General features: G+C 41.2%; 1 protein-coding gene across 1 annotated transcript in view; it reads right to left on the reverse strand.

The window, feature by feature from the left end:
• LOC126475300 (GTP-binding protein 10 homolog) overlaps positions 1–12,848 on the reverse strand; it is a 75,410-nt gene that overhangs the window by 37,345 nt on the left and 25,217 nt on the right. The window contains exons 4-5 of the mRNA XM_050103064.1: positions 5,820–6,038; positions 4,976–5,214 (exon numbers count right to left, since the gene is read on the reverse strand). Of these exons, the coding sequence (XP_049959021.1) occupies positions 4,976–5,214; positions 5,820–6,038 (458 nt within the window). The remainder of the gene's footprint in view (positions 1–4,975; positions 5,215–5,819; positions 6,039–12,848) is intronic.

Consider the following 12,848-nt stretch of genomic DNA (forward strand, 5'->3'; position numbering starts at 1 on the left):
TGACCTCGTCTGGATCTTCACTCCTGTCCGGAAGGTTGGTCTCTTTGAGAAGCTCCTCAGGTGCTACTTTGGACCTTATAAGGTTGTAAGACAATTGTCTGATGTTACTTATGAGGTTGAAGTTGAAGATTTCAACCCCAACACAAGACGACGAAAGATCTGAGATACGGTCCATGTCCTCCGAATGAAGCCCTATAAGGGTCCTGCAACCCAGGGTAAATTCGAAGCTCCAGTGACATGCAACAAGCAGAAAGGTGACAAAAAGTGTAGTAGCAAATGAAGTTCTAAGAAGATCACCGCCAGGGTGAGAATCAGTCATTGGGAGTCGGAAAATGCAGGGCCGATGACTTGTTCCAGAACTAGGAGACGCTGTTCGTTAAGGAGGGAGCAATGTCACAGAAGTAGCTGAGTAGCACTTTGGTGTAGTGGTGATGATACTAAACTGTTGTGAGTTCAAAACTCACCTGGACTCTACAATTTTAATTTCTATATATGGTTTGAGTACATTCTAGAAGTATCCACGAATGTGAAGAATCATTGTACTGGAATGTTCTGTAGCTCTATGTATACTGTATGTGTTCTGGCTAGAAGCAGCACTGAATAAACTTTCGTTAAGTGAAGTTAGTGTTCGTCATTCATCTACTTACACCTTCTTCTATGAGACAATATGATCACACAGCTGTCATTTGTATACACTCCTGGAAATGGAAAAAAGAACACATTGACACCGGTGTGTCAGACCCACCATACTTGCTCCGGACACTGCGAGAGGGCTGTACAAGCAATGATCACACGCACGGCACAGCGGACACACCAGGAACCGCGGTGTTGGCCGTCGAATGGTGCTAGCTGCACAGCATTTGTGCACCACCGCCGTCAGTGTCAGCCAGTTTGCCATGGCATACGGAGCTCCATCGCAGTCTTTAACACTGGTACCATGCCGCGACAGCGTGGACATGAACCGTATGTGCAGTTGACGGACTTTGAGCGAGGGCGTATAGTGGGCATGCGGGAGGCCGGGTGGACGTACCGCCGAATTGCTCAACACGTGGGGCGTGAGGTCTCCACAGTACATCGATGTTGTCGCCAGTGGTCGGCGGAAGGTGCACGTGCCCATCGACCTGGGACCGGACCGCAGCGACGCACGGATGCACGCCAGGACCGTAGGATCCTACGCAGTGCCGTAGGGGACCGCACCACCACTTCCCAGCAAATTAGGGACACTGTTGCTCCTGGGGTATCGGCGAGGACCATTCGCAACCGTCTCCATGAAGCTGGGCTACGGTCCCGCACACCGTTAGGCCGTCTTCCGCTCACGCCCCAACATCGTGCAGCCCGCCTCCAGTGGTGTCGCGACAGGCGTGAATGGAGGGACGAATGGAGACGTGTCGTCTTCAGCGATGAGAGTCGCTTCTGCCTTGGTGCCAATGATGGTCGTATGCGTGTTTGGCGCCGTGCAGGTGAGCGCCACAATCAGGACTGCATACGACCGAGGCACACAGGGCCAACACCCGGCATCATGGTGTGGGGAGCGATCTCCTACACTGGCCGTACACCACTGGTGATCGTCGAGGGGACACTGAATAGTGCACGGTACATCCAAACCGTCATCGAACCCATCGTTCTACCATTCCTAGACCGGCAAAGGAACTTGCTGTTCCAACAGGACAATGCACGTCCGCATGTATCCTGTGCCACCCAACGTGCTCTAGAAGGTGTAAGTCAACTACCCTGGCCAGCAAGATCTCCGGATCTGTCCCCCATTGAGTATGTTTGGGACTGGATGAAGCGTCGTCTCACCCGGTCTGCACGTCCAGCACGAACGCTGGTCCAACTGAGGCGCCAGGTGGAAATGGCATGGCAAGCCATTCCACAGGACTACCTCCAGCATCTCTACGATCGTCTCCATGGGAGAATAGCAGCCTGCATTGCTGCGAAAGGTGGATATACACTGTACTAGTGCCGACATTGTGCATGCTCTGTTGCCTGTGTCTATGTGCCTGTGGTTCTGTCAGTGTGATCATGTGATGTATCTGACCCCAGGAATGTGTCAATAAAGTTTCCGCTTCCTGGGACAATGAATTCACGGTGTTCTTATTTCAATTTCCAGGAGTGTATAATCAATTCTCTTTGCCAAGGCTTACCAATGTACTGAAATACGTCTGATGAAGTTTTAGAGAATCATCCATGACAATATGAAATGCTGCTGAATTTCGTTTCATGGTGTCTTCTCCATTGCGTAGATTACATGAAGAAATTTCATTCATTTTATGTGCATGGTGTAAAAAAAAACTTTACATTTTAAGCATTTATTTACACATTATCATTATTGTAATTATTTTCTGTCATAATAATGAGTTACTTTTTAATTTCAATTAACAAAATACACATGTCTGAAATGTTTAACTGAAATATGAATAAAAATGTAAAACATAAAATAACAAAATTAAAACATAAAACAAATATAAGTAAAATAAATAACTAGAATCATAATGAATGTTTATATATTTAATTAGGTATGTTGAAAATGCTACATCACATTTTGTACAGCTTCTTCACTTTATGTCATAACAAAAGTTTTCACTTTTCAAAATTAATTAATGGTGGTGGGGTATTTTGCAAAATTTCAAATTACTGCAAAAGTTGATTACATAGTTTTCAAGAACATTAATTACATATCAACTTTTATATTACAGACATTTTTTATATATCATCACTTGAAGATATTCCCCCTAAATGTGAAATTTCCTTATGGGATGTGCTTTACCCTTTAAAAGTGAAATTGGGCACAAACAAAAAAATATGTACTGTACTACTTTGGACCCTCTACTACTCCACCAAGTTTCATCAAGGTCGTTTATTGACACTTGGAAATATTCCCTGGTCAGTAACAGGAAAGATTAATCAACTCCTAAAGAGGAACAAAATCAATACAGTCTTGAGGCCGCCAGCAAAAAATTGGCAACATACAAGGCCTGTAAAAGACGACTTAGGCCTCTGAATGTCAAGACTATATAAATACCTTGTGTGTGTGTGTGGACAATTTTATGTCAGGCAGAATGTGTGTACTATTGAATAGCGCAGTGTAGAAGATGACAGGTGGTTCCACTTACAGTATCCTAAAAAACCAGTGGTAGCAGAGCATGCTCTGGAAAAGAGACACCGAATCGCATTCAATGAGATATCTGTTATTAAATGTACTAACAGTTTCTGGGAGAGTGGCATAAAAGAAGCAATGCAGATAAAAATTTGTAACAACATCCTTGACAAAGATGGTGGCCTGCACCTAAAAAAAGCTTGGGAGCCTGCTGTCAGAATGTTCAAACGGGTGTGGCATGTGCACAACAAAAGCATTAGCATAAATGGCACTGATTTGACTGCCACTGATGTCAAGAAGGAAGCAAGACTATATAAGGATGGCAACAGGAATCACATGACAGTCACAATCACACAACGTTCACCACATGGCAATGGCAAAGGAGCACCTTACTGAAAGCTTGTGGATTTTAAACCACTTGATGTGGCTGCTAACCCAAAGAATTTTATCAGTAAATAGCATCACAAAATTATTTTCTTGTTGACAATAACCGTTTCTTAAAATTTTTTCCTATGATCTATTTTCTTTACACGGTAGTAAATATACTATTACATGTAGCGCACTTATTTCAATAGCAGTGAGATGCACTACTCTTGAATCGTATTAGACTAATAATCCCTGGTCCGATATCCTGACTAAACTGAATGCAAAGTCCAGTTAGTTTTTCATACTCACTTCAGAAAAGGCCACTTGGTGCCCATACCTGTCTCTAATACATTCTGGGAACTATATAAGATGCAGAAAAACAATCTGACCAAAAGTATACGGCAGAAAGACAGCACCAGAAAAAGGAATTTGAGTATAGGAACTAGGGGCCACAGCTGAATATTTACAGTGTCAGTGTGAAAATGGTGGTCAGTTTGAACATTTGCTATGAAATACTTGTATTAATTAAGTGGTGGCAAGTCTGAGTACAAGAGCATACTCATTTTTCATTTACTTTGACCTTTTACTCTGATTGTTGCCAGCATCATATTTAAAGCTCAGCAGTAGAGGGTAGGAGGAGTCGGGGCAGACCAAGGAGAAGGTACCTGGATTCGGTTAAGAATGATTTTGAAGTAATAGGTTTAACATCAGAAGAGGCACCAATGTTAGCACAGAATAGGGGATCATGGAGGAATTTTATAAGGGGGGCTATGCTCCAGACTGAACGCTGAAAAGCATAATCAGTCTTAAATGATGATGATGATGATGATGATGATTTGACCTTTTGGACATACTGAAACATAAAACAAGGACACATGACTGTTTTTATTTCTGAAGAAGTGCTGTAGGATATGTCAACTAAGTATAATACATGTGTATGTGATGCTGTAAGTTTTTCTTGTTCCCATCATGATGATTGGTTGGCCCAAAGATTTTGTTTATGAATCCATTTCCTGTGAATTACAATACAGTTTGAGTAAAGATGTCCATGTGTCAGATTTCAATTACATTTCTGTAGTGCTGAAAATATTCAACTGAGTCCTCTAGTTCCTATAATCAAATTCCTTTATTTAATGCTGTCCTTCTGGCTTGCACTTTTGGTCAAATTGTTTTGCTGCACCCTGAACATGTAGTGACTTGCTCATCCTGAACTTAGATTGCTAAAGAAGACACAAGAAAAACAAATAATTAAGGAAACAGATAAAAGTGATTGATTAGAATGTGCGTTATCAAAATCAGTTTCAACATTTAGCAAACTGAATATCCACACAACACTAATTGCCATATTTTTACTGCCTACTAACTCTCATGGGACAGAGTGAGAATTAAGGCCAAATAAAATCTTATGTTATCACTATCTTGAAACATAACAGTGTTACATATAATCTTGGATTTCTCTAACAACTGAAACCATACACTACTTGTTACTAATGGGCAATTCATATGCCTTACCTTATTAAGAAGCACTACAGTATCAAGACATGTGTGATGCCTGTGCTGCGGGCTCAGTTGGAATCCTTGCACATCGGCAACAAGTACTAGGAGTCGAGTGCGTTCCACATGCTTAAGAAACTTATGGCCCAGTCCCACATTCACATGAGCACCCTCAATAAGTCCAGGTAGATCTGCAACGCTGATCTGCCTCATATCTGAATATTCAATAATTCCAATCTCTGGCCTCACGGTTGTGACTAGGAATGAAACAAAAAATACTTTCTATCAGTTTACAGCAATAAACGTTACACTCATGAAAAATCTTTGAGACATTTAGATTTCCAGTGAAATTACTTACACAGCTTTTCAGATGTGATAGATGTGAAAATTTGGGTGATACTACTAAATTCTTAATGATCCTCATAATACATTAGCTTGTCTGTAGTAGGTGACAGGACAAAATTATAGCACTTAGAGCACATATTTGGTAAGTAATTTTTTATGCATAATGTATCTGAATGGAATGGAGGGCAAACAAATCATATTCACACCTTGTGCTCACAATCATATATAGTTTCTTATCTGTCGAGTACATACCTGAATGCTGTTGTAAAGTAACAAATATCACGTACAGATGTAACGGTAACAAGATAAATTTGTAGAAGAAAAAAATCCTATAAAAATAATAGTAGACAAATTCTACTTCTCTTACTCTTACAATGTGATAAATGGTTAATTTTAACAACCACTTGCAATAAAACAATATTTTTTGTTTTAGACAACTACGATGATAACTGATTTGAAACACGGTGTTAGTATACTGTATATCTATGCGGAAAAGAAAATGCTGTTTAGTTCTTACAGGGATAAGAGGCCACTTTTGGCTTCGCTTGAGAAATGGCTCGCAAGAGGGAAGATTTCCCTGCGTTTGGAAAGCCTACGAGCCCGACATCTGCGATAATTTTTAAATCAAGAGTGACAGAATGCACTTGGCCACTTCTGCCCAGGAACTGAGAATGTGGGGCACCACCGGCACCACCTCTTGCTAGGAGGAGTTTCTCTCCATCATTGTCCAATTGACCTGAAATTATAATAAATGATCATTGCACTTCTAAGAATACTGTTAAATGCTGGGAAGCAAATTAATTATTTAAAATAGAATACCCTTAGTTATATGATTTCTGGCATAAAACCTGAAGTATCATGCAACACAGATAGTTTCTACAGTCATTTGTTTACCCAGTTTATCTTTCATTAGTACCACAGCAGAGAAACGAGTGTGAGCTACGACAGGTTGACAGTAGATATGGGTACACCCAATGGAGGAGAATTGGTAACCACATTGCGGTTGTGTGATTAACTAGAGTTAACCAGACAAAATGAGCTCAAAGGCTAATGAACAGGAGAAGGTTATAAACAGGTGTGTGACTATACGTTGCCTCTGACTGACAAAATAAAAATTGCTGCCCTCGGTAGTAAAGCGAACAATAAAATCTGTAACGGTTGAGTACATTTTGAACCTCTGACCACTGCAAACTATGATGTAATTTGTCCAGCAAAATAAACTAAGGATTTGTCTACCATACTCCATGTGCCGTTTATTACATACGAACTCCCACTGTTACCACATTCCCTACAGTGGAGACCCCATCTGCCACACCATGTCGTGATTAGGAGCAAATCTGCTGCGCCGATGGGTACTCAACAACGCTGCTATTGTTTACCAAAGCCGATTTTTCTCTGTAATCTTGGGGAAAAAAAAAAGAATAATTTGTTTCTTGCCATTAACACTTTCAACACCGCCCTCTTTACACCCGGCACTTGGCTGTGAACTGGCATATTTAATGGATGTTTGAAATTAGATTGCAAAGAATAGAAAAATGATAGGGATATGGTTCTTGCATCATTTAAAAGGAAAAAGTAAGAGCTTTACATGAATGTGAGTTTATTTTACAATATAAAATACAAATGAGTGTTATAATTAAAAAAAGAAAACACAAAAATATCGTGGATAAAAAAGTTTTACATGATCTCTCTCTTGAGTAATGCAATTATTACTGTATCTAAATTTAAAACAAAATATCACTGGACTGTCTAACTGCAGGTACTTGTAAACTAGAGTATTTTAATAGTTCAGATGTAGTTAGCCTTTGTGTGAAAATCCTGGAAACACTGTGGGACGCAAAGGCCAACGCCACAGTCCTTGCACCACCATCTACTTTCCTTCCTGATGCGCTTACCTATCTCTTTCTTCCCCCTGTCTGAACATACTTTGCAATGCCTAGTAATATTCACCTTGTTTGCAGTGGGTGGGGCCTTCTCTGGAAAGTGCCTTGCAAATGTCCTCTCAATTTGTGAGGATGAAGCGGCTTGTCGCTGAAAAATATTTCCGCCCTTCTCAGCCAATTTCTTCCCCACTCTGTGAATAAAGTCTACTAGGGATACATTCTTCCTAGTGTTCTCTTTATATAAAATAAAACTGTTGACAGTTGACATGATAAACAAGTGGAAAAATAGCTTTTACCACCACTTCAAAGTTTTTCGGGCAAGCGGATAATAGCTGGAGAACTGATCTCCTCTGTCAACCCCAGCTTTATTCTTATTGTAATCAATAATAACGTCTGGCTTTACAATTTCTGCTATTCCACCTTTGGCCCTCACTGCAATACTAGTGCTGGTAGACTTATGCTTTGTGGAAAGACAAAAAACATCTTGTTTTGACTTCCAATTCACTGCCAAGAGTTGGTGTTTCCTTTGAAAAACTATCTTTTTTTTTTTAGTTTTAGTGTTCTGAATATTCGTCGCAAACCTTTCCTGTTTTTCATTACAGTTCCCACTCCAAGAGGTTTATTTTCCCACAACATGTCCAAAAGGGATGGGCTGTTGTAGTACCCATCCATATAAATGCAATGTCCTTTGCCAAAGTACTGTGAACACAACCTTTTCACAAGGCCCTGGATACTATTATCAACACTGCCTGCAGAACCTGTACATACATCACAGTTTAGCATATAACCAGTTGATGAATCGCAGAGAGCATACAATTTTAGTCCATATTTATTGAGTTTGTTTTTCATGTGTACTCTGAAGCTTGTTCTACCACGAAAGGGATACATTGCCTTATCTATTGTCAGATTCATGCCTGGACGAAAACTAATTTTGCTTTTATTCACAAAGAAATCAAACAAAGGCCTCACTTTGTGAAGTGGGTCGTGCTTTTCTTCGCCTCTGCTAATGAACGTAGCACTGTCATTCAAGTGTAACATCGACAGTGGAGCGCAAAATCGATCGCGACTCAACAGTTTACTCGCAAATCCTGTCTGCGGAAACAGATCTGTTGACCAATAATCACTGATTTTCGGCAATTTGACAACGGAAATATGCAAAATAATACTGAGAGACCAGTAAATCTCTTGCAGTTTTACTGCAGACCACTTATGCCAAACAGAGTTTATTTTCAGGCTACCTTTGCGTTTCATTGTCGTAATAACGTTACCAGCGTACAGATTCGTTTCACTTTTGATGAGCCGAATAAGGTCGTCATCAAAGAAATAACTAAAATATCGAAGCTCCTCAGTGGCATCTGAAAAATGCACTGCACCGGCGACTACTTTCTGGAAATCCGGCAGTGCTGGTTGATCATCTGGTTCCGACCAATCTTGCTCTTTGTATGCAGTGAGCCACACACGACCAGGTACCACAGATGGTGACTGATGGTCTGTACCATTGTTTGCATAGAAAAAAATAATGCTAAGATTGGTACTAAACGGTACTAAATGCAAATGAAGTAATGAACATTACTCACAATACAAAATGCGGTAATGAACTCTTCACTTTACGAACAATTGAGACATATACATACCTGAATCATCACTTGTACTTTCGTCTGGGGAGTACGAATCCTCCTCGTCAGATATTCTTTATGGAGATGCAGGATCTGAAATGGACGATTCTAAGATCTCTGCCTCCGTCAACTCGCTGCGCGATATTTTCACGACCGTAAACACCTGTGAATGAACTGCAGGTAACTTCGTCTTTGCTGTGCTCACAGCCACTCCCAGGGTGAGATAGCCGATAAGTGCTTGCCTCTTGCAGAAGAAGAATGAAATACCTCCACATTAGTTGATGAAACTGCTTCGGAGACGCGCTAAACGCACTTACGGAGCCAAATAAAGGCTCGCCCATATGGTATACGGGCGCCGGCGCCAACGTCAGGGCGGCCGCGCCCATATGGCATACGGGCACCGTGCTGTAAGTGTTAACAGTGTTCCATGTGCATGTTTCACTACAAAGCAGGAAGCAGTGTCATCCATTTTCACTGTACATATCAACAGTGAGACAATCAGAACACAAGTAGCATTTACAGAGACTGTGACTGTACATGATTTTTGAAATAAAAATTACTTAGCTAAAGTATGAGTAAGAAGAATGTTTAAGACATTCTGATGTATTAACAGCCATAAAGTTTCATTTAGAGTGACACAGTAATAAGATATCTAAAACATAAGTTGGATCTACATCCACGCATGGAACAGCACCAATGCACAAGAGCTACGGCTGCTAACTAATCATTGCATTTGTGTTTGTTTACATCAGCTTTATTATTACGATGAACAAAGCACAGTAATAGACTTGTCTATTGTGTAAGGATTATCAGTGGGCACTTTAAAATTGTTTATTCCAAATGCAGGAAGGTGAACCCATTGCATAATTTGAAAGTTGTGTTGGTTGATTCCTAGTACGCTTATGTCATGCTAGTTCATTAGCTGCTGCCTTAATCTTATTTGTTTCTTAAGGGTAAAGGGGGAATGAAAGTATAAATTCAAATTTTCCCTAGTCATTGATCTTAAAAGTTGTATTTAAAAAAAAGCATTGTGTGATAAAATTGTCTTATAAATTTTCTTGTAAGGCTAAATGGGGGTTCACCTCCTGAGTCTTCTGTTTAAGTATTTGCGAGTAATGAAAGCATGAAACTCTGTTCATTGGAATGTCATTATGTATGCCTGTAAACCCCAGCACCACCACTCCACTGCTATCTTACATCTTTGGTAACACAGTGTTGTTGTGTAGGATTGTGGGTGGCATATGTCACCTCATTCAGTAGGCTTTCAAAAAGACCATATTGCAGCCGCCACACATTCGAGATCAGTAGACTTCGGCTGATCTGGCCTGGGGCCCCCCTCCACAACAATTCAATTACTGAATGATACAGCGAACACACCCCCCCCCCCCCCCCCTTTTGGGCACTGTTTACAAACAGACGCCACTTCAGAGAACAATGTCGCCCACTTCTGTCCCTATTAGTTCCATAGCAGATTTGGACAGGAGGTAACAACTGCAGAGCACCTTGTGCTCACCCAAATGAGCACAGTAACCTGTCAGAGGTGCACCAGGCCGCCCTACAACCTCAAGACGCCTTAATCAACCTCACCTGCCCAAGTCTGCCATTTCACGTCACATTTCTGATGGCTCATGCTTATTTGTTTACGACCATCTGATGCAAACTTTCCTCATCAACATGGATGCTGATGTCAGCACTGTCCCGCCAGCTTGAGCACTGACTACTCTCTCACCATCATCACTCCAATTACGTGCCACAAATCACACTCTCATCACGGTCACTAGTACTGCCTCAATCACTTTTGACTTAGGGGTGGAGAGTCACATGCACTGCACCTTCCCCATCACTGAGATGGTTGAGCCAGTCCTGGGAGCAGACTTTCTGCAGAACTACCGCCTGCTTCCTGACCTCACCCACTGTTATTATACAGTGACAGTCAGCAGCCAACCACTGGGGTTATCAGAAAAGTTCTCCTCGAACGTTCCTGTCCATCTCCCACCTCTTTATCAAATGGAGATACACAAGTGGACCACCTCCTAAAGTGCTCAGTGCTCTTTAGAGAACTTTGCTCTCTGATGTCCAACTATTCTTTGATAGACACTGCAAATGACATCGCAAGATGCAAAAACATGGATCTTTGGCAGCGCGTTGCTGACACTGCAGCATTACTTCACATTTCTAAGCACAACCTTGCTGTCCTATAACATGTGCAACAGCCACGCCAAACATCTGCCTCTTCAGAGGATTCCAACATACTTACAGAGCCTATCTGCAAGGAATCTGAACAATTTAGTGAACTATATCCAACTTCAGAGCATGATTCTGACAGTGTACCCACTGCACCCCCCAGTGATCCTGCTCTACAATGTGGCATGTTTCCAGCCGTAGATGTACAGCCTACTATCAGGCCACATGCAGTTTGTGTTGTTCGCAATGGTACTGCTTATTGTATAAACACTACACCCTGCCCGTCTGTCTGATGTAAACTTTGATGCCTTCCTCTCCACAAAACTAACGCAGCAAAGGCCACTGTGGAAAAACTAATGGAGGTAAGCAACGTCCACCCGTCGGACAGTCCCTGGGTGTCTCCTATAAAAGACAAATTGTGGCACCTGTGTGGCGACTGCTAATGGCTCAGTGATCAAACTGTTATAGACAGTTATCCAGTCCTTACTTTACAGGACTGCCAAAATATTCAGTGTTATTGACTGTACAACATTCTACCTCCAGATTTACATCTATATCACATGGTTACTCTGCAATTCACAGTTAAGTGCCTGGCAGAGGGTTCATTAAATTATTTTCATACTACTTCTCTACCATTCCATTCTCGAATGGTGCGTGGGAAAAAGGAACACCTAAATCTTTCCGTTCGAGCTCTGATTTCTCTTATTTTATTATGATGATCATTTCTCCCTATGTAGGTGGGTGTCAACGAAATATTTTTGCATTCGGAATAGAAAGTTGGTGATTGAAATTTTGTAAATAGAGCTCACCGCAAAGAAGACTGCCTTTGTTTCAATGACTGTCACTGCAACGCGCGTATCATATCAGTGACACTTTCACCCCTATTGTACGATAACACGAAACAAGCTGCCCTTCTTTGCACTTTTTCGATGTCCTCCGTCAATCCTACCTGGTAAGGATCCCACACTAAGCAGCAATATTCCAGCAGAGGACAGACAAGTGTAATGTAGGCTGTCTCTTCAGTGGGTTTGCCGCATCTTCTAAGTGTTCTGCCAACAAAGCGCAGTCTTTGTTTCGCCTTCCCCACAATATTATCTATGTGGTCTTTCCAATTTAAGTTGCTCATAATTGTAACTCCTAGGTGTTTAGTCGAATTGACAGCCCTTAGATTTGTGCGATTTATCGTATACCCAAAATTTATCGGATTTCTTTTAGTACCCATGTGGATGACCTCGCACTTTTCTTTGTTTAGTGCCAATAGCCGCTTTTCGCACATACAGATTTTCTCTCTAGATCATTTTGTAATTGGAATTGATCGTCTGATGATTTTACTAGACTGTAAATTACAGCGTCATCTGCAAACAATCTAAGGGGGATGCTCAGATTATTATCTAGATCATTTATGTAAATCAGGATCAGCAGAGGGCCTATGACACTACCTTGCGGAATGCCAGATATCACTTCTGTTCTACTTGATGATTTACCATCTATCGCTAAGAATTGTGACCTCTCTGAGAGGAAATCATGAATCCAGTCACACAACTGAGACAATACTCCATATGCACGCAATCTGATTAATAGTTGCTTGTGATTCCCGTAGTGGAAGAGGACATACCAGAGACAATGATAACTACGCATTACTCTTTGAGTTTTTGTGTATGTCTTATGGATTAAAAACTGCCACACAAACATGGCAACATTTTACTGACAAAGTTTTGTTCAGTCTACCATTTTTTAATGCCTACATAGATGACGTCCTTTTATTCTCACCATCAGCGGAAGAGCACGAGGCTCACTTACAACAAGTCCTTGACAGATTAACTGTCCGTGAGTTTGTCATTAATGAAGACAAATGTCAGTTAT

The sequence above is a fragment of the Schistocerca serialis genome, chromosome 4 (genome assembly GCF_023864345.2).
Source record: "Schistocerca serialis cubense isolate TAMUIC-IGC-003099 chromosome 4, iqSchSeri2.2, whole genome shotgun sequence".
Taxonomy (NCBI): domain Eukaryota; kingdom Metazoa; phylum Arthropoda; class Insecta; order Orthoptera; family Acrididae; genus Schistocerca; species Schistocerca serialis.